The 25123-nt window shown below is 40.5% G+C and overlaps 1 protein-coding gene across 1 annotated transcript in view; it reads left to right on the forward strand.

Moving 5' to 3' along the window:
• Positions 1-25123, forward strand: part of egfra (epidermal growth factor receptor a (erythroblastic leukemia viral (v-erb-b) oncogene homolog, avian)) — a 43893-nt gene that overhangs the window by 11581 nt on the left and 7189 nt on the right. The window contains exons 2-23 of the mRNA XM_086270993.1: positions 9297-9448; positions 11095-11281; positions 11402-11527; positions 11622-11690; positions 11902-12020; positions 12777-12918; positions 13870-13986; positions 15183-15309; positions 15396-15469; positions 15552-15639; positions 15755-15954; positions 16118-16250; positions 16663-16753; positions 17309-17466; positions 19090-19128; positions 19263-19407; positions 19515-19637; positions 20295-20393; positions 21760-21945; positions 22423-22578; positions 24066-24141; positions 24909-25055. Coding sequence (XP_086127119.1) covers positions 9297-9448; positions 11095-11281; positions 11402-11527; positions 11622-11690; positions 11902-12020; positions 12777-12918; positions 13870-13986; positions 15183-15309; positions 15396-15469; positions 15552-15639; positions 15755-15954; positions 16118-16250; positions 16663-16753; positions 17309-17466; positions 19090-19128; positions 19263-19407; positions 19515-19637; positions 20295-20393; positions 21760-21945; positions 22423-22578; positions 24066-24141; positions 24909-25055 — 2754 coding nt within the window. The remainder of the gene's footprint in view (positions 1-9296; positions 9449-11094; positions 11282-11401; positions 11528-11621; positions 11691-11901; positions 12021-12776; positions 12919-13869; positions 13987-15182; positions 15310-15395; positions 15470-15551; positions 15640-15754; positions 15955-16117; positions 16251-16662; positions 16754-17308; positions 17467-19089; positions 19129-19262; positions 19408-19514; positions 19638-20294; positions 20394-21759; positions 21946-22422; positions 22579-24065; positions 24142-24908; positions 25056-25123) is intronic.

A 25123-nucleotide genomic window follows, 5' to 3' on the forward strand; every position in this document is an offset into this window, starting at 1 on the left:
TGTAAAGCATTTCTGTGCAAATTAAATCGGTCATGCTTTTGGCAAGTACAACACAACACGCAACTAAATACCCTTTCACAGCGCTGAAAAATTATGAGAGTTCCTCAGCTGTACAAACTTATTCCCTGAGCTCCGTTTGTCCCTGACACTTGCCCTCTGCCAATGTGGATGAGGAAGAAACTACTCATCGGTGGACTTGGGGCCTGCTGATGTGTAAAGCGCAGGCTGAATTTGTGAGTAAGGGATGAGCCACAGAGCAAGGCTTACTAACACAAACCCCAGGGCTTTTACAGAATATTCCTTTTATGGGGTCACTCTCTGTGAAGACTCCAGTGGGGCAGAATTGCTGGAGACATGACTAAGGCTCTAACAGAGTTGTTGGCAGGCAGCGCTGTGAAGCAGTGGCTAGAGCTACACAGAAATGAGCCTGTCAGCTATCGGGCTAAAAATAAGAAGTCCTTAAGCAGAAAGGGTGTCTCGAAGAGCGTTTATCTCTTTTGTTTGGATGAACTGAGGACTTCAGTCGATGAGAGTTATCTGTCTGTCCTCTGTGTTGAGGTGCTCCAACCTGGGGGCAGTTGAACTGGGCTGGGAATGCTTAAACCAACAGGGATTTCCCGATCCACATCTGCTTTGTCTTGCTGGAACGATGTGTGAAGTGTGTGGGCTACTTTTGCTAGTGGTTGTTGGTTTTCTTTCTCGCTCTCGCTCTCACTCACCCTCATTTCTTCTTTTCCAGGCATGGCTCAATGATGATTGTTGGAAAGGAGGATTTTTTTTTGGGGGGGGGGTTGGACGCCCACTCGCTCAGTCTTCCTCTCCAGCTTCCTGTGGGATTGAAGAGTAGTATGGTTTTAACAGGGAAGGAGAAAGAGAAGGAGAAAAAGTCGGGGGGCTGGGAGTTGTCTTGGCCAGAACGGTCTTCAATAGGGAGAATGTCTGGATGTTAAAGAGGAAGTGGGTTAAATGTCGGAGCATTTCAGGGGAATGGTGGGTGCATTATTGGAATGTAAATGGGGATGAAGTGGTGAGTTTTGAGTTACAGCAGTGGAGCTGATGGGTGCCTTTACTGAGCACTAATGGACTTTCCAACAGGCTATGAAGGAGACTCGCCTAATTAAAACTATTCCTCAATTATTTCAGCTGTTCTTTTATACTCATCATTTATACAGGAAGTGTTTCAGCTCTGGAGTAGAAGGAGCACAGTTTTGTTTAGTTCACTCCGGAAAAATCGACTTTCTTCCCACAAATTTCCTTCTGAAGGTTTATCTCTTCTGTTAACTATGAAGAGAAATGTTGATTATTCACAGGAGAAGCTCAAACAATAACTAGGATGAAAGTCAGTGAGTTAGGCCCCTTGTAAGTCAATAGGCACATACAGTAACATATTTATTTTTTAAGGATTGGGTGAACTTTGTTCACTGAAAGTTAAAGAAAACCAACACACTTTTTTCTCTCTCTTGCCTCCAGCAAACAGTTGCTTTTGTTTCTCTAGTTTCTCCTTCTCTTTGTCTGAGACTTCTGCCCATGGTGCCCCCCAAAACACATCATTTCATTCAACAGCAACACAGCAGGCTATAAACACAAAAATGACACATATAATCACACGATGAGTATTTAACAAACACAAGCAGTAGATAGCAAACAAAGCTTTTTAAGGATTTTCTTTTTCCAAGCAACTAGGCAAACAAAACTTTGGCATCCACTGTCCCTTTCATTCTGTTTTGGTTTCTATTAACTTCTAAGCAAAATCATGTTTGGTGCAGTGGAATTATTGTGCAATAACCTAAACTGCTGGACCAAAACGGTAAAGCTGTTGGATGAGAAACCAAAACAATGAGCTGATAGAGTTTCGTGGAGCTCAAGGTAACTTCATAATCAGGTGTTATTTCTTTGTCGAGGTTTGTCCTTTCACACACTGTGAGCTGACCTGTTGTTAATATTAAATATTGATTATTGTTGCCTAAATTAAGGAAAAGTAGTAGTTTTTTTTTTTTCGTTTATAAATCGAGCTCACTGCTTTCTCCCAAAGGTCAGTTGATTATCCCATTAATGTAGCCTTTCCAGCACTGTGTACTGCCTTAAGGTCTTGAAAATGCTGATCACAGTATGCAGCAGTGAGTATACATACTTTTTTCCTGTGTTTGTGCAGAACCTAAATCCACAGTTTCCTCACACTGAGGTGGAGAGTAAACATTATGATGGGTCCAGCCACAGGTATCTGGAGTGTCTCAGTGACTGGTAGAGAGGAATCATCAGGAGCAGAGAGTAAACACGAGCCTTTTTGGTCTTTATTTGGTCACTTTGCTGAGCTTTTAACAGCTAAACTTCACTGACTGCGCTCCATCTGCAGTGGGGCCAACAAATGCAGTCACTGGGACTGAACTGTTATGAGGACATGTGATGTATTGAGTAAGACCCTCCATTTGCTGGTCTTCTACAGCTGTCCACCCCTATGTTTTGTCCCCTTTGTTGGTCTTTAGGGAAAGGTCATCCACGGCCATACGTCAAGTGTTCAGCTTTACACCCTCTTTCCACAGTTTGACCCCACAGCCGGGTGTCCCACATTTACTTCTCTGTTGGCTAAACCACAAACCAGTCCTGACATTTTTTTTGTTCTTTTTGGTTTCAGTTTTTTTCCCCCCTGTCATTTCCTTTCAGTCACTTCTTATTCTCAAATAGTACATGAAGTTCAGTTTAAATCATTCTTCGTGTCCTCCTCTCCCTAAAGACGACTGTTAACAACCATCTGGTTCAGTGTTGCGGGGTAGCCAGCTAACCCCATGCAAGAGCAACTTCCTGAGATGTCAGAGGGCCTTGTGTTTTTGCATTCATTGGGGATAGGGAGGGAGAGTGTCTCCATGTGTGTGTGTGGAGGGGAGGGTATCCTCTGAGTCCACACTGACCCCTTTTTCTTTTCTGAGGCCCGAAGATGTTTTCTCTTAGGGATTGATATGACTCCCACGCAAAGGAAGAGTGCATTTCCCCTCAGCAAAAAAAAGCAGGACTTAAAAATTCCTGATATCCTAACTACAAAGTATGTTTATATGAATGAACACCACTGAATGCACATATGACCACTTGTAGTGCCTTCTCAATCTCAGCCAATCAGAAAACATAAGCGAGGGAAAAGGGAGCTTGAATGTACTTCTTTGAATTTTTTTTTTTGCATCATTAACTTACTTGCCTTTGGGAAATTTATAATTCCCTTAAATCTGAAGGTTCAGGAACTAAAATAACCACAACACCAGTAATCGTCAACTTGAAACCGAAGCCAACTAAAGCAGATGGTTTCTTCTTCTCTTCCCATCACTATCCTCTTACAATACACATGTACTTCTAAATAGGTGAATTAATCTTGGCATCGATTTGTTATAAAAGTGGCGGATACACTGGAGATTGAATTGTGCAAGATATTTTACCGTAATGCTGTTGACTTGAGAGAGTCCTGTCACTTAGCATCGTTACCTCCCTTTAATCATGTATACGTTTTCAGGTAATGTAATTATGAGACTCTGGACAGAGCATAATTGAATCGCAGGTAGTGAGTGAGAGGAAGAGAAAGCGGCAAGACCATTTCTGTTGTCTGCAGAAAGGTATAAAGCATTATGATTTAATTTTGTAGATGGCGGCTCACTTTGTTGGAGGAAACCATTAGAGGGATATCAGGGAAGTTTGGTTTACTTTCGTGAGGACTCGTTATTGCCTTAAAAGGGGGGGGCTAAGTTTCATCCAAACATGCAAATAAGACCTCAAATGTAAATTTGTGCAACTGACTTTTTCTTTTCTTGTCTGGGTTTAGTGAGTAAGATTGTACATTCGATCTCATCTTGTTTGGTTAATGTCTCTCAAATGTTTACACTATATTGTCTGCTTTGACTGTGGTGTTGTGGCCCGTTGCAATTTGTACCCATTTTCTCAATAAATAATTATGATTTTGCCAACCATCAAAGAAAAGGTTTACATTATATACATCAGTCTACGAATATAATCTAAGAATATTTATGCTAACACAAACATACGACAGCCCTTTAGTCGTATCGGATGACGATATAAAAACGTCTATCGTTTCATTCATTGACTGTAGAAAACATGGTTTCATTTTATGCTATCGTTTGTTTCGTGGTGTCGCAAAATTTTACGGCAATATTTTTTTTCATCGTTTTGATGGTCACTGTAGTGGCTATATTAATTTCTTAAAGTTCTCTCTTTCTCTTATATTTAATATAACCACACTACCGACGGACAAGTGCCTGTTTTTATGGGTTGTCTTAGCAACAACGACGGTAAAACCATCGCATGTCCGCTTGTTTATTTTCCACATAAACCTTTCACAATAAAGCTCAAGATCCTGTTGAGACTTTTCAAAATAAACGGAATCACGTGAAAAAGTATGCAGAGTGTTTACCTTAGACTCAAACGTTAGAACAGGCTTTTCCCCGCAGCACGCGGTGTAATAAATACTCACAAAGAAAACGGCGGCCGTTACAACTTATGTCTAAAAATGTATAGTATCGTGCATCGGTTAAAACACTCGACTCCAGCTACACGACGCCCAGCTGGAAACACTTCACGCAAGTCGAGCTGCCCGAGATTCACAGAATTTACGGAAAATATTAAATTTTTTGTGATTTATATCGTTATCGGGACGATAGATGTTTTATATCGGGATATAAGATTTTGGTCATATCGCACAGCCCTACCCTTTAGTTCATGTGTCATTTTAAAGATTTTTAAAGGAAAAGTGCAAGATTTGGAGCTCAGCAAACATTATTTACCAGGATAGAGAGTGTTGATGTTCTAATGTAACCCCTACATCAGAAAACAAATGTGCATTCGCCAAAACGTTGACCCATTCCTTTGAGTCCTCAGTCATACAGGCCTAGAAACCGATCAGCAACCACCGGCTGCTAATGAAAAATGTGTATTCCCCGAATGGTTGGCTAATGGTAGCTGGAGGTTGATGGTGTTGCAGGAAAAGCCTCCTTGTGATTGCTTTGGTTGTTAGCAGGTTGCCTGTAGTTTTCAAGGAATCTGCTCATGCGAACTAGTCATTGAGCCTTAGTGGAACTTGAAAAAGTATGACACAATCCAAAACCTGAGACGTTCGCCTTCACAGTAAAACTTACACATTTTACCGCTACAGCTAACCTATTTCAAAAGGTGCAAGGGAAACGGTGTTTGTGATTTCACAGTTTTGTTACCACGCTATGAGATTGAATGCAAAGCGGTCGCAGCAAGGCCTTTGGTGCAGCACATGCACATCTTCACCTAGCAACTGCTAGCGGCCTCCAGCAACACACACACATTTTTCTTTGACAGCTTTAAGCTGACAGGTGAGTCATAAAAACTAGCACCAGTATAGTTTTTATAGAGACAGGAATTAGTTATAAAAGCCCAAAATGTTTTTCTTTGTTTTCACTAGGCAGAAAACATGTTTATTTGTGCTTTAAAGGTGGGCATTTTAATGCTTGGACCTGTGAAATGGACTCATTTCTGAAGCCAGCCTCAAGAGGCCGAGGGAGGAATTGCAGTTTTTGGCACTTTTGCCTTGACTTCATTTTTCAATGCTGGATGTTGCAGCTCATATTTATGCTTTACAGACATTCAGTCTCAATTCTCTCCAGCCCAATTTCCAGGATTACTAGTTTGCCTACTCGAACATTGACTTGAAATCTCAAGAGGAGCGCATTTGACTAATTTAATAGAGCACCTGTCGTAAAAACAAAAACCAAAAAAACAGAAATCTTTTCTAAATCTGTCATCAAAAAATGTTGAAAAAATATAAAAGATGTTGTTCTTTATTAGGCAAATAACAAACCAAAGTCACCTATATTTGAGCTGGCACACAGGACTTCTCTGAGAAGTAAAAAATGAACAGAACATTCAACTGCAAATATACGTTTTCTCTTCAGGAATCCATTACTTGTGTGGTGTATTTTCAGCTTTTTTGCAAAACAGTAAAATTAAAGATTCATGCATAACAACAATAATTGCACTTTAGCATAGCATTTTGATTAAAGACGGCTTGCACACACTGATTTATTACAGCAACACAGCAAACAAGAGCAACCAGAGAGCACAACTTCCCCTGAAGGGCAAGGGCCATAGCCTACTAAAACTCTGGTGTTTTATGATGTTTTTATTACAACATGCTGACATCAGCCTTTTGTATACAACACGCTGATGACTGAGCTTTGACCATGACCTTAAAGTATTACATATTAAAATGGTGTATTTTATTATCTTTATCCATATGATTGAAGCAGGATTGGCAGAATTTTTTTGGCTTCCAGAAGCTGAAAAAATTAGAGATTTTAAGATATATTCATGTTGTGTGTGCTAAGCTGCGAACAAACAGACAGACAGACAACCGATTAACCCCCTTTGGGGGAAGAAGGACTTTGGTCATTACCAGTACTGTTTATTTATTGTTGTTTTGTATGTGTGTATGTATGAATGGTGAACCAAAGACAATTTTCCATTGATCGGGTTAATAAAGTTATTCTATTCTGTATTCTCTTTGTAAATGTTTATTAAAGACATAATGAGATAATTATCTCAAATACTAAACAATGGTTTCTTTTTTATGTAGTGGTGCAGATGCCATAGCCTCCAGAAACAGATATGTGCCCGCACACCTTCGACTTCCAGCACTAGTTCCCAAGTAAACATCAAAACATGCGACTGGACGTTTCTGCAAGTTTAGATGACTCGTGATCGGGTTTATCAGGTCCTTTGTCATTCTCTGACTGGGTGCTGATCAACGGAGCTCAATCCAGCTTGTGCCGCTTAGAGTGTTGCACACTTGCATATATGCTAGTGCACACACCCGCACACTTATGCCGTACCACTCCCTGCACCTACCTCCTGGACGTTTTGTGACGACAGTACAGCTGGAATGAGTGAAGCAATCTGCAATTAGTCTTTGTCACAGTATCAGTTACATCATAAGAAACCCCACCCTTAACCTTGCATTATAGCAGGCTGCAGACAGTAGGTTACATTTCAGAATCAACGGTTTATGGACTAAAAAAGCAACTAAACAGGTTCCTGTCATTTCCAGTCTGCGTGTTCATTTCCTCACTAGCAACAGTTTGTCTCTTTCAGAGCGAAGGTAGCTTACCACGTCTGCAAACTTTTATTGTAAATGTGATTCAACATGAGTCATTTTCACTTGGAGAAGGTTCCCAGGTTAAAGTCTAACACAAATTATTCCCAGCACAATTATAGAGCACTCTTTCAGATTTTAACAATTATGTCTCACAGCTTGACCTCATTTGTTTTTTCTTTTGTTGCTCCTGGAAGTCCATTTATGGTCATAGAATATCAGATCATTTACCATCTGCAAGAGAGTTGTGAAATCACCAAGTGGACAAGGAGAACCTTTACTGTGGCTGTGTGCCTGCTTGCTCGGCCAATTGGCTGTTTGCTTTACTTCCTTGTTTGGCACTCAAAGTCTGATCTTCCCTTGGAGGAGATTTGTTGAACCATCAGCCTCACCTGTCTTTTTCCACCTTTACTGCTCATAACTCAAAAAGGGAGCAGGCTGCTTATATATAACTGGGAGATATGCATGTATATATACTCTAAGTGATTGTCTCTGTTTGCAAAATAGCATTCACGATGTTCAGATCAGGTTTATTAATATTCACAGCTGCAAAAACCCGACAACCTTTTGTTTATTACAGTTTGGTTTTCACAATCTGAGTAATAATTAGAGGGCTAATTACAACTCACGTGGCTCTTCTAATTAAAACTGTCAGCTTGCTTTTGCTCATCTGCCTCTGTTACTCTGGTGTTGGGCTGCTGGACTGCAGGGTTCATGTCAGGGAGAACCCTCAGGGACCAGCTAATGAGGAGGAAGAAGAGGGAGGGCGGTTGACAGCTGTTTGTGCCTAATTCTCACTGATTAGCTTCCTTTTGCGCTTAGTGTGTATGAACCCAGCACAACATCATAAGTAAAACACACAGTGCGATTGAAAAACGCAGTTTTATCCTTTGATACCAGTTGAGAAACCCTGTTCTTTTCCCTCAGTGATGTGAATCACATGTGTCTTGGTTAGCACAACTGCATGAGCTGTTATGTGTTGTGAGGTGTGTCTGAGAAATCGGACCAAGTTGTTTGGCTTTCTTTTGTCAAGAGCAGGCATGTTTGGGAATGTGCTTTAGGGATTACGCCAGCACCGCAATTTCTAATAATCACGAGGAGGAATATTTTGTTTTTCAGTGAACCCATCATTTAAATCTCTATCAATTACTTGCTTATTATGCATGCATACACTGTATGTGTGTGTGCGTGTGCGTGTGTGTGTGTGTGTGTGTGTGTGTGTGTGTGTGTGTGTGTGTGTGTTAAAAAGCTGTTGCGGTGATTAACTGATGGCTCTCTCTTCATTGCCAGTCAGAACCTGTTTGACCAGCTTGGGGCCTAAACATGCATAAGAGAAGATGAGCTGTTCTAAATAAAATCCATTCATTCATTAAAACAAAAAAAAGAGCCTCCCTGTTTGTTGCACTACCTTCCTTATTCACTCATTGTATTACGTAACATTAAATAGGCGAATTTATCAGCCCATAGTTGTTCTCTGGGAGCTGAAAACTCAGAGAGCATTCATTTATCAACATTGTTTAAGCACTAAATTGTCATTTCGTCATGTCATGAATCCTGCGATTGAGTCAAATATGGTTAAACTAGAAATTAGACTTTTAATTTTGAGATGTAGACATGTGAATCTCCTCTCCAAAAAAACAAAAACCTACAACTGTCATGGAATTTGTGACACACCAGAACTTTTCAGGAGAATACCACAATGGGTTGGACTTACTGGTCACAGGGATTGTTTTAACCAGCCTTCATACAAGTGGAAAGATTGAGACCTTTGCCAGCATAAAAACACGCAGCTGACTTTGACTCGCGGGCCAGAACTTAACTCGTCACTGAGATTTGATTTTGTTGCAGATGCAGCCCAGATCTTCTGTTATTTTCACATGAAAGCATGCCAAGTTATGACTGCACAGACTAAATTCTCCAACAGAGATACACACACACACACACACACACACACACACACACACACACACACACACACACACACACACACACACACACACACACACAGAAAGTCATAAACGGAGCCAGCATGTTGCATAAGCAGGGAATGTTTCTGTTTCTGACTGATTGCACTGTGGGCCTTGGTTTAAATACTTTGGTGACTCTCCACTGCAATTCCACATGATTTACAATCTGAATCTTTTAACATTTAAATGAAACAATGATGAATTCTCCTTTCTTGCAGTGTGCCAAGGTGTAACCAATCGTTTAAACCTTTTGGGAACTAAAGAGGACCACTACAGGAACATGGTGAAGACCTACAGCAACTGCACCGTAGTCTTGGAGAACCTGGAGATCACACACATGGAGGATCACCGTGACCTGTCCTTCCTCCGGGTAAAAGCCGCACTTTGTTAGGAGTTGAGGATAAGCATGTATATAGCAGATTAGAGAAAGAGTGCGATTAAAAGTTGTCCAAGCCCCTTATACTGGATGTGTGTAGCCTCTTGCATCGCTTCAGTTCAGATAATTAAAATCAGTGGAGAGTGAATAGGTATGATGATTCGGTGTATTTATAATGCTGTGGATGGAGCTTTGCTTAAGGTTGTATAGGGGTTTGCACACTGGGCACACACACTCTCATGAAGGGTTGCACACACAAAGACAGAAAAGCATACAGTCAGCAGATATTATTCAGAGGTTTTAAGGCTTTATTTCCACTGATATTAAGAGGAAGTGTCTTAAATGATGTCACTTTTAGAGTCCTATTTTTTCATCCTTACTTTTCTCTCTCATCACTTTGGACCTGCCCAGCGTCCACAGTTCAGATTAGCCCATCTCTATTGTGGCTCTGTGTATTACCTATTGAGCAACATACTGTACATACTGTGCTAACCATTCTACTGGTGGGCTGTCTGTAGCCCTAGAGGTAGACCTGAGGCAATATAGTTTGGCTGAAAGTTTTATGATTCAGTGCCATCGACACATGTTTTTGGCTTGTGAGCACATCTGTCTATTTCTTATGTATTTGATATGTGAAGAGCGCGTCGAAGGAATCCTTTACATGAAATATCTCAAGAAAGATGTCAAAAATAAAGGTCACCCTGACTTCATGAAACACATTATTTTGCCATAACTTAAGCATTCATATGCTATTGATGACCGCTTTTCACCAGAATAGTACAGAATAGAATTAAAGGGATGACATATAAAGTGAAACTTGACTGGTTAGCAAATACAAACAACTGTGAGTCTTATTCTAGTTGGACAGAAAACCCGATTTGATTTATAAGATTTAGAGTTGACATTGTGGAGTTAACCATACATCTCATAGCTTTTATTTATATTTTCTTATTTTTAGCATCCATCACATACACTGTATGAACAAAAGTATTTGGGCCACACCTCTTAATCTTTGAACCCAAGTGTTTTCAGTCCCATTGCAACAGGCGTGTAAAATCGAACGCCTACCAATGCAGTCTGCATTTACAAACATTTGTGAAAGAATGGGGAAAGAAAAGACTGAATTTGACTTTGGTGCTATTTTAGGATCCCACTGTTGCATCAAGTCAGTTTGTGAAATTTATTCCACCATCAACTCTATGTGCTGTTATTGGAAAGTGAAACTCAGCCTGAAAGTGGCAAGTTACCAGTCACCAGTACCTGAGGAGCACGGTGTGCAAAAGTCACCAACACTCTGCCAGAGGAGGTTTAAACATCCTCTGGTATTAACATCAGCACAAAACCTGTGTGCTGGGAGCTTCATGGTATTTTTCAATGTCTAAGCAGCTCATTTAGGTGATATGTGTAGGTGTCCCTGTGCTTCTGAACATTAATTTACACACCTCTATCAGACAAACTGAATGTGACTCTAGCACAATAAAAATAGGATTAATCTTTGTCTACCAGTGTTATGGACCACCAGTTTCACAGTTTTCTCTTAAAATATTAATGTAAATGTATATAAATGCAGGTCGTTCAGAAAATACAAAAGTTTTTGTTTTTTTAATTCAAAAATGAAGTTTGTCTTTTTTTCGTTCCAGTCAATCAAAGAAGTTGGTGGCTACGTCCTGATCGCCCTCAATACAGTATCCAGGATTCCTCTGGAGAACCTGCGCATCATTCGAGGCCATTCTCTCTATGATGGAAGTTTTGCTCTTTCTGTGATTTCCAATTATAACAAATCTACAAATAAGGGCACCGATCAGATTCTTCTGACCAGCCTGACAGGTAGGTTAACCCCTAAATATAATCATGTTTTATATGACACTCAGTATTATTACAAACTATGTAAATATTCCAACGTGTGCATGTTTGCGTAGTAGTTCATATGAAGTTTTCTTTTTGCAGAAATTCTTAAAGGAGGAGTAAAATTTTTGACCAACCAGCTTTGCAATGTGGAAACAATCCAGTGGTCTGATATTGTTAATGTTGGAAACATCAGCATTGATCCAACTCCTAGCAAAAACAAAAATTGTAAGTATTACTTTACACCAGAAGACAGAGATATAATTTGTTGTGAGTTAAAAGGTTTTTAATTTGGTGCTTCGCAATGTTTCTTTTTCAACAGGTGGAAAATGTGACTCAGGCTGTTTCAATGGCTCATGTTGGGCACCTGGTCCTGAAAACTGTCAGACTTGTAAGCACTGTTTTATTAATTGTTAGCTTATTTACTGCAAACAAGAGCAAGGTAAAACAAATCTGTGCGCACAATCCTCCAATTTTTCATAATTTGAACATGTTTAAAGTACTGTAATGCACAGTGATGATAGGGCATCAGAATCAAAAGAAGAACAAATTCATTCCTGGGCTTGGACACTCCACTCAACTTCTGCTGCTCTCATCTCCAGTGACAAAGCTGAACTGTGCCCAGCAGTGCTCCAAGAGGTGCAAAGGACCTTCACCGAGTGACTGTTGCAATGAGCATTGTGCCGCGGGGTGCACGGGACCCAGAGCTGAAGACTGTCTGGTGAGACAAAGGCACTTTTAATGTTACTGTGTGATATCATACAAACATGTGACCAAGGCCTGTGTTCACCAGCTAATGTTTTAGTTATGCCTTGCTAATATAGGTCGGATCCCCTTTTGTCTTAAATGACCTTAATTATTCATGCCATTGATTTTACAAGGTACTAGAAACTTTCTTCAGAGATTTTGGTTCATGCTGACATGATAGCATCACACACATTTTGCGACACAAAATCTTCTTTTGTCCAATTTTGGTGAACCTTGTTTGAATTGTACCCTAATTTTCCTGTTTTTAGCTAATAGGAGCAGCCATTAGTGCCACGTGATTGGTTGATTAGATATTTGCATTAACAAGAAATGGAACAGGTGTACCTGGTGAGTGTAAGACTCCCAGTCAAACAGAAACCAACACAAAGACACCAAAACTAATAAAAAACTGTTCCTAAGTGCAACACTACACTACGTAATTCTGCTACTCTGTAGGTTCCTGAAGAAGACCTTCCAACAGAATAAAGCTCTCACTCTCAGACATCTGTTTTTATCATCCGAAGTTTGTTATTGGTTTCAGTAGAGATGAGATGTGGAGCGTCTGATTAGATCTTGCACTTGGCAGTGCCTTGAATAACAGCGTCTGTTCTGCCTCTCTGTGCAGCTATGAGTATTAAGCCAAGGCTGTGATAAAGGAATGCAGTGTTATCATTAGTGCGGGGCTCTGTTTTGGTCCCAGTGTGCTAGATGACGCTTGTTTGTGCTGCAGGCCTGTCGGGACTTCCAGGATGATGGGGTGTGTAAGGACTCCTGCCCAGGCCTTCATCGTTACGACCCCAACCTGCACCAGCTGGTTCCTAATCCGCATGGAAAGTACAGCTTCGGGGCCACCTGTGTCAAAAGCTGCCCACGTAAGGCCGGCTTTAACCAGATAAATTTTTAGGTTTTTTTTATTTTAGGTTTTTTTTGCCAATTTCAGTTAAACTTTTAATCCTGCTAGACAGATATATTACATTAGCCTACATTGATGCGTGCATTGTAGCTATGTCTCGACAGTCAAGATAAATAAAAGTAAAATAATGGGTCCCAATCGGCAGTATGAAGCTCATCATGCATGATTACACTTTTGTTCCATATTGCGGCATGCTGACTTGCAGAACAGTTGCCCAGGTTGTCCTTCAGGGTGGTTAGACATTCAGTCGTGACAGTTTGTCCAAGTTTAATTTTAAACTGTATAAACAAGAAAAGCAAATGATTGAGAGTGTGTTAATGCAACAACTGCGTTTTATCATTTTAACTTGCACAGGTGTGTCCCTGTATTTCTGTGTTTATATTCTGTCATCATTATGCATTAGAATAGAGAATAGAATAGAATAATCCTTTTATTGTCCTACAAGGGGAAATTTGGTTGTAACAGCAGCAAGAAAAAAACACATATACAAACAAACAGGACACAGGAAACAGAACAGAAACATACACCTTTTTTTTTACATATTTACATCAAGGACAATAGTTACCAAAAGCAGAGTACTGTACAGTTATTAAAATTAAATATGTATGTAAACAAACATGTTCAAATGTGTTTGTTGGGAGCGGTTTTGATTGTACAATCTGACAGCTGCAGGGCGGAAACGCTCCTTCATGCATCTAGGATGCAGCAGTCTGTCACTGAAGGAGCTCTGCAGTTCAGCAACATTGCTAGTTAAGCTGCTGTATAACTAATAAAAGATTATTTGCTACAAAAAAGCTTTTTCCCCCCAGATATTTTAATATGATTTTAAGATGATTTAAGATCCATCTAGTGCACATGAATATGAGATTATCAGCAGCAGCAGCAGCTTATATTTTGCATATTCTTCCAGGTAATTATATTATTTCTGATTACGGCGCATGTGTGCGGACGTGCAACGATAACACATATGAGGTGGAGGTAGGAGGAATCAGGAAGTGCGCCAAGTGTGACGGGCTGTGTCCAAAAGGTAAGAAGATAAGCTGTTACTGTGCAATCTGGACAAATATTTCTCACCGTGTACAAAAAACAAACTGTTTGTAGCTACGCTAAGAACAATTTCTTATTATGTTGTTTTCACAGAGGTTAAGCTGTAAAATGTAAATACGACAGAATGCAGTAATTTGTAAATAATTTAACCCTTTTTAATTGAAAAGAGTGAAGGAAAACAAATGTTTCATTGTTTTTAACTTGATGCAAACGTCTTCAAAAAGTTGGGACGGGAGCATGTTTACCACACTGTACGTTCTAATGGAAATGTATATAACTCCTGCCAAGTTGAATCTTTATAATGAATGCACATTAGACACATGCACTAAATGCACATATGATTTCGATTTCAAAGACATGTCACTCATCCTTAAGCTATTTCTGTTTGGTTTTATATTCAGAGGAACACAGATACAACTGAACAACATTTTTATTAAACTCAGTCATTTTAAGGCATTTTAAACAACTGAGATGATTTTTTTTTAAGCAAATGGTATTGTTTTGGTGAAAACTCATAGGCCAGATTTTATGCACCGACTTGTTAAAATGTATGTAACTCCTGAATCTTTATGATGAATGAATGCATATTAGACACATGCTCTAAATGCACATAAGATTTCGATTTCAAAGACATGTCATGCATCCTACGTATATTCAGAGGAATTTTAAACAACTGAGATGAATAAAAAAGCAAATATTATTGATTTGGTGAAAATTTATAGGCTATATTTTATGCACTGACTCACTTCATTAGGTGTGGCTTATGTTCAAGATGACCTGCTGAGGTGAGCATCAGAATGGGCAAGATTTTAGTGACTTTGATTGCACCAGACGGGTTGCTCTGAGTATTTCAGAAACTGCTGATCCACAGAGAAAATACCCAGTTAGCTGCAGATCTCTATGCAATTAATGCTGCCGCTGACCATGTCTTCCCCTTGACCACAGTGTTCCCATCTTCTGATGGTTGCTTCTAGCGAGATAATATTTCACATCACAAAACTGAAATTATCTGAAATTGGATTCTTGAACATTTTGAGTTCGCTGTACTGAAATGACAAATCGGGAATAACTGTCCATTAATATGGACCAAAATCTATGAGAAACTATTATTAAACTATTATGATTATTTTTTATTGTTATTAACTACCGTAGTATTTTTTTAAATGTTTTTTTTAGTGTGTAATGGACTTGGAACAGGAGACTTGGTTCACACTCTGTCTATCAATGCCACAAACATCGGCTCCTTTGAAAACTGCACCAAAATCAATGGAAACATCGACATCATCCACACATCAATTAATGGGTAAGTCTGGGCTATGACTAGCATTGCTGCCTTTGTGCTCGATCACCTTTATCAGCAGTCAGTACGGTGTATTTTCTCATTTTCAGGGATCAATACACCAAAACACCAAAGATGGATCCTGCCCAGCTTAATGTGTTTAAGACAGTTAAAGAAATTACTGGTAAGACTGCGTAAGGGCTGAGTCATGCATCTAAATGCGTGCATCTAAACAGTTTTAAGGTTAACAAACCTTGTTGCTTCAGGGTACCTGTGGATTCAAACGTGGCCAAATACCATGAGCTCACTGAGTCCTTTTGAGAATCTGGAGGTCGTTCGGGGGAGAACTAAACGGTATGTTCCTTGTAAAGACCCCCTGTTGATTCAAACCGCAGTGTTATTCAACCCGTCATTAAATGTTTTCTTTTTTCTTCTTCTTCTTATTTTGTTCTCGTTTCCCATTTGGTAGCGGAAGCCGCAGTTTGGTTGTGGCTGGTCTACATATCACCCACCTGGGCCTGAGGTCCCTCAGAGAAATCAGTGATGGAGATGTGTTTGTCTCTAAGAACTCTGAACTCTGTTACACCGATGCAAAGCACTGGCAGAAGCTTTTCAAATCACCACACCAAACTGTTAATATAGAGGGCAATGCCAACGCTGCCACCTGCGGTAAATTCTGTTTGTCTCACACCGGCTTCAGTCGGATCTTTGCTGTTGTTGTTGCTTTTGATTATGCGCTGCACGAGTAAGATTTAATTACAGGATCTTAATTTCAAAATTGGATAATTATGCAGGAAAGAGCTCTCGCTGAGATTGTGTGTTTGGGTTTCAGCTCTGAGAAACGACACTTGCGACAAGAAGTGCACGGCGGACGGCTGCTGGGGTCCGGGCCCCAGTATGTGCATTTTGTGCCGCGACTACAAGCGCGACGGGAGCTGCGTCGACTCCTGCAACATCCTGGAGGGGTGAGGGAGGCATCTCTCTGACTGCCTTTAATAAGCTTTGAAAAACAAACAAGCTAAAAACACAACAGGTCTCCATGCTGTACAGTTCACTCCTTCAGAGTCTATTTTTGTATTTCCAAGACTTTGACGCTACACGATCCTGAGAATTAATTGACAGAAAAAGAAAAGCAGATATGATCCGAAGCATTTTGAAATTCAGTCTCCAGTGGATTTAAGACAAACACTGGAGGCGAAACGACACAGTCGCTCACATCTGTTTATCTTCGGAGACCTCTGTCCAACAAAGAATCTCGACGTGCTTACAGTTTAACTCCTGTCCTCAAAAAAACTTTAAAAATAAAACACATATAATAGTTTAAAACTAGGCATGTCATGCTTTTTATTGTTTGTTTTTTCTTTCTTGTTTTTGCAGAGAGCCGCGCGAGACAGCTGTGAATAAAACCTGCATCAAGTGCCACCCCGAGTGTCAGCACATGAACGGGACCGCAACCTGCAGCGCGCCTGTATGTTTGCCATCAGCAGCTAAACTAATATTACAAAACAAAACACTTTGCAGTTGTGTTAAACAGTTCTGTGAGCGTTGCTTAGAAGAGATTAACATTTGCACAGCGTGAAATCCAATCCAGACACGTTAGTTCTGCGGATTTGTCAGTCAGCAGCAGCTTTGATCGGCTGTAATGCAGCGCAGCCACAAAATGTGCAATCTGGTTGTTTTCTTTTTCTTTTACTTTGATAACTGGGAAATAAACCCTCTAATTATCAAAAACAGAAGCACAACCTGACAAAGAGAGAGTGGGAGGCAGATCTGGGAAACGTATTAAATTACCGCTATTTTATTCAGGCATGATCAGTGCATTGAATCGTCTTTTCACTAGCCTGAACCAAAAAAAATTAAAGATGAAGAAAAGAAAAGAAAGATCTAACTTGGTTGTATTTGCCAAACATTTGCTTTGAGAAATTATTACTATGAGACAGTGTAGTTTACCAAATATTTATAACTGCTGTCAATAGAGTCGTAAACATAATAAATCTTTATCTTCTTTTTTTTCCACTTTCAGGAGTCTGCTAACTGCACTAAATGTGCTAACTTCAAAGATGGACTGTTCTGCGTGCCCCGCTGTCCCCAAGGCGTGCTGGGGGAGGACGACGCACTAGTGTGGAAATACGCAGATGAACAGAAAGTGTGCCAGCAATGCCACAAAAACTGCACTCAGGGGTAAAAAGCACTGCTCAGCTGACCTGAGAACAGGCACAGGCATTTTCTCTGTTTTGGAAACATTTGTCTGTTGCACTGATGCAGAAATGTGCCCCGAGCTTGAAGCGTCTGCTGAGGCGGTTCTTGGACTTCTGATTAAAATCAGACACCCCAAGAGACGAGTTGTTGTTCTAGACTGCAGGACTTTTGTGTGGTTTTGTGTGTTTTTCAATTTAAAACAAACCGATTATGTCTGACTTAATTTCTTCTTCTTTTAAATGCTTTTTGGACCTAGAAGGTTTACAGTCATGTGAGGAGGCTCTCTGTGAAGAACTAAGAACACCTTGTGATGCTGTGGCTTGTATAGGCACCTTCAGCAGCAATAGCAAAAGTATATATAACACCTCAGCTATACCAAAGGAAAATTATCTCATGTCTTATAGTAAATCTTGTTAAACACAAGAATAGAGGCCTCATATGAGTTTTTTAAATAAAGGTTTTTCTGTCTTTGAGCGTATTTTGGTGGAAGACAAAGACCACCTGATTGCTTCAGAGCCCTCATGGCAAAAAGATGGGCTAATTGACAGGGAGTGAGGTACACAAGTCCTCTGGACCTCCTTGGAGACCCATCAGAGACCGTATGAGAAGGTAAACATGGAGAAAACTGAAACATACGGTACCAGATTTTCTGAATACCTGCCAGAATAGATCAAGAAGGAGAATTCACTGATTGGGTGAGCTAGGTCGACTCCCCTCGAGAGCCCCGCAGCAGGTCTACCTTTGATTGTGTTCAAGTATGTTTTTGGAGGGTTTTTTAGAGGAAGAGGTATTTTCCAAACAAGCCATACTTAGTCTTTTTCTGATTGTACTATCATGAACTTCACTTTCATTTAACATCCTAACTGAGGCCTGTAGAGTCTGAGATGTAGCTCGTGGAATTTTTTTCCAGTTTCTCTGACCTTGGGGTGAGTTTGCTGGTGTACAATCCTGGGAAGCTTGTGGCATTTTGTTAACACACACCTGAATGCTCCAGAGATTCTCACACTTAGTGGTGATCAGTTAAAGTGCTTTTGATTAGCTGAATTCCTTGAGAGGACTGGATTAGATTCCTGTGAAAAACTTTCCTTTTCAGACAACTATATGTTGTTTTTGCAAGTCTGTAGTACTTTTGAGAACAAAGAAATAATAGCAACAGCAGAACTAAAAGCAGACACAGTTTTCACAATGATAGAGGATCAGTGTTAAGCCCAATGAGTAACTTGGGAAGTCGTCTGAGATACCTTTAAACCACCGAAAGCTGCTGTGTAAATGAGCCTCGGTGACTGTTACGAAGAAGAATAGGATATGTGTTTCCACAACTGGGTTTAGTAGTTTCATAAATAAACCACTGGACTGCGTGGAAATAAACAGTCCCCGGTTGACCCCAGTGACTGATGCATTGATTGAAAGTATTTAGTTTTGTAGGCATTTTACAGACGATTTTGGTGCTTTATGTGGCAGAAATGAAATCAAGTACGCTGGGAAACATAAGCGTGGCAACAGCATTGGTTTCTGATTGGTTGCAAAGGGTTTTTCATAGGAAAACAATCCCTCTGTGCTGATTTTGTCAGTTGCATTAGACTCTTCGCACTCATTTGTTTACAGGTGCATTGGACCAGGTCTTGAAGGCTGCCACAGCAAAGGGTGAGTAAACACAGCAACACAGATCACCACTTCTTAGGGATAAGTTAACTGAGGTAGATGTGTTAATCACATTTCTGCTGAAACTCACAAACGCACTCTGTTTGACAACCTCCCCCCCCCTTCCTGTTTTTCAGCCCCCTTGGTCTTTCCATGGTCGCGGCTGGTGTTGTCGGTGGGCTGCTGGCCGCTCTCATCGCAGGCCTGTCTGTTTTTGTGTTGCTCCGCCGACGCCACATCAAGAGGAAGAGGACCATGCGTAGACTGCTCCAAGAGAGAGAGGTAAGCTGAGTCACCGCGCTTGGAGGAGTACATTAAGATGATGAAGGAAATGTCAGCATTCATTTACAGCTGAGACAATATGCAAGACTGTGATTTCTTCTCTCTAGTTGGTCGAACCCCTCACTCCCAGTGGAGAGGCACCGAACCAGGCTCTGCTGCGGATCCTGAAGGAACCCGAGTTTAAGAAACTCAAGGTGCTGGGATCAGGAGCTTTTGGTACTGTTTACAAGGTAAAAAAACAAAACAAAAAGCGGCACCCTGGAGTTGTTTCTTTTTTCTTATAATTGAACCCCAGTGCTGAGCTTTACTGAATCTGGGTCTCTCTCAGAGCCAGAACCAACACACCGTCAGCGTTTTCACTCATCTGCTACATCTGTTGTCAATTTTTCTGTTATAAAACCACATTTTTAACAAGCCAGATCATGCACGGGTGACTTCAGTCTCACTTTCGGTGCTCGTGTGTTAATTTGGGTTTATGCGTTTATGCAGTGACATTCTGGAAACTCTCCTTCCCTGTGGGGACAAAACACTGGTCTCCTCAAGGTTAACCATTTATTTTAGGGTTCGGTTTTAGGTTAGCGTAACTCTCCAGAGAGAGAGGGAGAGACTGTAGGTCAGCTCGATGTTCTGCTTTGTATTTCTGCCTGTTTGTCGCTTTTTGACCTTCGTAGTGTGGACAGTTTTGCAAAGAATGGACTGCAAGCAGAATACAAATGCACTGTTTACTGTATGTTTGAGAGCAGGTGTAGCTTTGGCTTGCACATGCATGTCAATATTTGTACTTGTACTGCACAGTGTATGCTAACATTTACACATATGCTTGTGCGCTCACTTGATGATTCAGGTCTAATTGCAGCACATAAAATAAAATGCTTGTGTCCATGCAGGGTCTGTGGGTCCCGGAGGGAGAGGACGTGAAAATCCCGGTCGCCATCAAGGTTTTGAGAGAGGCCACGTCCCCTAAAGCAAACAAGGAGATCTTGGATGTAGGTTCACTCATTTTATGTGGTAATTTTTGGCCTCTGTGCTTACCGTAATACTAAATTGGAGCTGAACACAACAGCTCATTTGAAATACTCCCTCCCTGCCTCCTTCTGTTAAGGGCTGGAAATGAAAGTATACATTTTAAAAGTTACAAATGTTACGCACATTTTTTAAGGAATTATCACAATATTTTGACTCAAAACTACATCAGCCTTAAGGAGCGACAGTTGTTGGCTGCTGGTTGTCAAGTTTCCACTAATGTGTCCTATAATCTAGCTAATGGCCACTTTTCCTTGTAATGGAGAACGTGTCTGTTTACATGGCATTCATCTTATGGGACTGCTGGAAATGGGATTAATTCATGGGAAGGCAGCGAGTGGGCGTTGGTGTAATCCAAGGCTGAGGTGTTCTGGAAAGGAATGCAGCGCTGATGCAGTGCCGAGAAAGCAGCCTGTGTTAAATGCATTATGCACACAGACAAATGTGCATCTTGGATCCTGTGATTTTGTGGTTCTGCTGCTCAGTCACTGCACGTCCACTCGCTGTGGTGGACACAAATGTCCTCTCAGCTTCTTAACTTAAGGGCAGTCTTTCACTGTAAAGTAGAACGTGTTTGGAAACCTTGTTTTCATCAGGCTGTCTGAATTGCGTAGCCCCAAGCCGAGAATTTATTGAGCAATACTGATATCGTATTAGGCGTGAAGACAATATTTTGCATGCATTTCTGCTTTCATGACAGGAAACTAGATAAAGTTCAGTTTGAATTACTGCTTGCAGTGGTTTCCTTATCCCCATTTTTTAAATTCTTAAAGTACTTTGTCTCTTTTGATAATTTCCACTGTCGAGCAATAAAATACACAGCTGTTGGTGCTGTATTACTGCTCCTGAGAAACTTATCGCCTGATAACGGGTATTTAAAAAAATGTCTTGTTTATCATTCACAAGGATATCTCTACCAGCCAATAAGTCACAGGACCTTTGAATAATTAAAAATGTATTTTTTTGCTTTTGTACCTTGAAGGGAACCTGTGCTTTCCCTTACTTACTTACAAAATGTGGACAAAGTTTGCAAAAAATGAAATTAAACACACATAAAAGTATGTGTCCTAAACACTTGGTTATTTGTTTACCTTGTGTTTTCTTTTTAAGTTTTTTTCTTTTAATAATCTTACATGAATCCGATGCTAGCATGGCATGGATTTCCTAAATGGCTTCCATCACCGGGTTTCCTCGCAGAAGTCCATTAAAAGGAAGAGGGCGCTAAGCAGACACGAGCTCAGGGGCTGCATAAACAGCCAATACGTAAAGAAGAGAAATAAACATAATTTTGAATTGTAAATCATGTAAATCATTTATGTCATCTTACAGGAAGCTTATGTGATGGCCAGTGTGGAGCACCCCCACGTGTGTCGTCTGTTGGGCATCTGCCTCACCTCCACGGTGCAGCTCATAACGCAGCTCATGCCTTACGGCTGCCTGTTGGATTATGTCAAAGAGCACAAGGACAATATTGGCTCCCAGTACCTGCTCAACTGGTGTGTGCAGATAGCCAAGGTAAGAGGGAAAGTTCATAAAGGTGTCACGTTACAGTTGAGTAATCTGTTGATTAGGTTGGACCTGTTGTTGCTGGAGTTGTTTTACATGCGCATAGCTCTGTATCAGCCAATGAAGATATAAATCTAGGCATTTTATTTATTTTATTTTCAATAACAATAATATTAATCACATGCTTTTGTGGGTTTAAGTCTTAGTGGGTGTGCAATTTCAAAACATACGCTTAAACTTAGATTTGCAGAGCGAGTCAAGTCGTCAGCGTTTTTGTTAGAGGTTTTATAAAGAACAGCCGTTTTTTGTAAAGAAATGCCGTTTCTTTTATCTGAGTAATCAGATTATCATGACAAGTCTGTCGTGACAGATGTCATTTTTCACTTTGTCTGAGCAAGCGGTGTTTTCACGTTTCCAACAATATCGGCGAGCCCGTGAAAGCACGGCTCTTATGTAATCTGTATTTCACTATTTGTTTGATTAAAGGGAATGAACTACCTGGAGGAGCGCCACTTAGTGCATCGTGACTTGGCAGCCAGAAACGTCCTGGTGAAGACTCCTCAACATGTCAAGATCACTGACTTTGGTTTGGCCAAGTTGCTAAAGGCAGATGAGAAAGAGTACCATGCGGATGGAGGAAAGGTTAGTTGGGTTTTTTTTTTTAATTTATTAGTCAGTTGTTGTGAGCACTGTTGCATCACAGCGGGTGATCCCAGAAGTTTAGAATCCACTCGGCTTCCTCCCACAGTCCAAAGACACTGATGGGTTTGTGCTAATTGGAAATGCTAAATTGACCTTAGAGTGAATGTGAGTGTGAATGGTTTCCTGTCTCTCTGTGTTAGCCTTGCATTAGACTGGTGGCCTGTCTAGAGTGTACGCTCCAGCCCCCTCACAACCCTGAATTAGATAAGTGGAAGAAAACTGATGGATAGAGTTGTTGCTGCACACAAATGGGCCTAAATATGAACATGATCTTGTTTAATGAATTTATAGCCAGTTGCCAACTGACAGACCGCTTCCTGTAGTTCACTCAGCTCGACTGCATAAAAGATATATTTTTGTACTTTGTTTTGTTCTGTATCTCATGCAAGTGGTGCTGTATTTAAATAGCTTCTGTCAGTGAATTACATTCAGAGAGAAATGACAAATCAAAAGGGTTTCTTGTCTTTTGTTTCCTTTGGGAAACTGAAGGATTCCTTACTCAAGAACATGCTGTGCTGTTTGTTTTTTTGTGCCTGTAACTACAGGGTGAGCAGTGCATGTTATATCAGATGTAATTAGGAGAAATAATATAATACAAATTCAGCCCAGACATCTCTCTGTATTGCCTGTCAACACCAAATGTGCAGGTGTGGAAAAAGAAACATCTGGACAAATCCAGATGAATCACTAAACTTCAGACACTCTTTTGTGTAGTGCAATTAAAAAATATATAATTGGCTTATGCAGAAAAACTGCCATAAGGTTTGTGTGACGGTCTTTACATACCTTAAGTCTGCCTTAACCTCCTAGGACCTGGCATCCACATATGTGGACATCACATTTTGGGTTATTTAGACCAAAATACAAAATTTGCTCTACAAGGGCCTGATATCTACTTACGAGGACATTATACTGCTACTGTTCTATCAAAATTTTAAATGAATATCCTAATTTTTCTTAGAAACAAAAATCAGTTAAAAAAAATCTGGTAATTCTTTGTTTTTACATTCATCGGGTCCCAATATGCCCAAATATCAAAGAGAAATTAAAAATGCATGCTGTGGAAGAGTTCGGGTCTCAAGAGGTTAATAATAAAAAGAGACTTTTGTATATCTCACCATTAGGTGGCAGCAAAATTGCATCATAAACTCTAATGAATTGGCCAGAGACATTAATCAATTTCAGAAATATAAAGATCTGCAGCGTTTTAAGTTGAAAACATCCCTGCAAATACTTGATGCAAAGTGATGCCAAAAAATAAACTCACTGTTATCAGTAGTGTCACATTTAATTCATCCCATGCATGCATATGCAACATGATATACACACCATACATTATAAACGTGTTAGTGGGTAACTTGTCATTAGTTTAAGTGCACACGGGTTTTGCATTCTTTTTAATCACACTGTAATGATTATTCCCACAGGTGCCGATAAAATGGATGGCTCTCGAGTCGATCCTGAACAGAACTTACACGCACCAGAGCGACGTATGGAGTTACGGTGAGTCACAAGGAAAGAAAACCTCGCTTGCGCTGTCCCAGATTGAGCCCGAATCCTTGTGTAACTTCTGATAAGTAAAACAGCTGGCCCTCCGTGCTCCTGAGCATTGGTGACATTCTCACTGGAGCAATATTCATTCATCGCTAAATAAAGCGTTTTAACAAAAAGTGAGGCAGGGAGCGGGCAGTCGTTTTGAAGCTTCGGATAGCGTGTTGTTTTTGGAGTCAATAAAGCTCATCAAACAGGGAGTGAAAAGGGAGAACATCTTGTTAGCATCTGCAATTTTAGGTAGCGCACACCTACATGCTTGCAGTCTCGGATGGACAATTTCACATCAACCCACATATACAGTTCTACCAGCCCAGGAGCACACACACACACACACACACACAGAAACCAAACACAGTACAGCTTTTTTTGTGGGCCAGCTTCCAAATCTTCTTTCCCCGAGGGTTTGATCATGCTTTCCGCTCAGTATGGCAAAAGCATCAGCAGACCCTAGAAGAAGTGGCGGGCTTCCTTTTCTCCTTTTCCCTTTTTCAGTTCCTCCAACGCAGAGAGGCATCCTGCTCACTCCCACTCCTGCATGCAGAGCCAATTTGTCAACATAGCTATTTTGATACTGTGCAATACTTAAGAAGCGTACATCCTGTCACTCTCATTTCTTCCCTTCTTTTTCTTTTCTTTTTTTTTATTGGGAGCAAAACAAAGTCAGTGACAGCTCATCAAACTGACATTTACCATCTGTCCTCGTCTCTGTACTGTAGGTGTAACAGTTTGGGAGCTGATGACATTTGGGACCAAACCATACGATGGGATTCCAGCCAGTGAAATAGCTGGGATACTGGAGAAGGGAGAACGCCTGCCTCAGCCACCAATCTGCACCATAGATGTCTACATGATCATGGTGAAATGTAAGCTCGTGTACAAAACCCGTGTGCATTTATTACTTTATGTAAGAGCTGCAGTAATTACTAGTCTG

This window comes from Aulonocara sp. 'chitande type north' Nkhata Bay, linkage group LG18 (assembly GCF_057382095.1).
Source record: "Aulonocara sp. 'chitande type north' Nkhata Bay isolate Kocher_YH1m ecotype deep benthic linkage group LG18, A_spYH_male_GT1.1, whole genome shotgun sequence".
In the NCBI taxonomy this organism is placed as follows: Eukaryota; Metazoa; Chordata; class Actinopteri; order Cichliformes; family Cichlidae; genus Aulonocara; species Aulonocara sp. 'chitande type north' Nkhata Bay.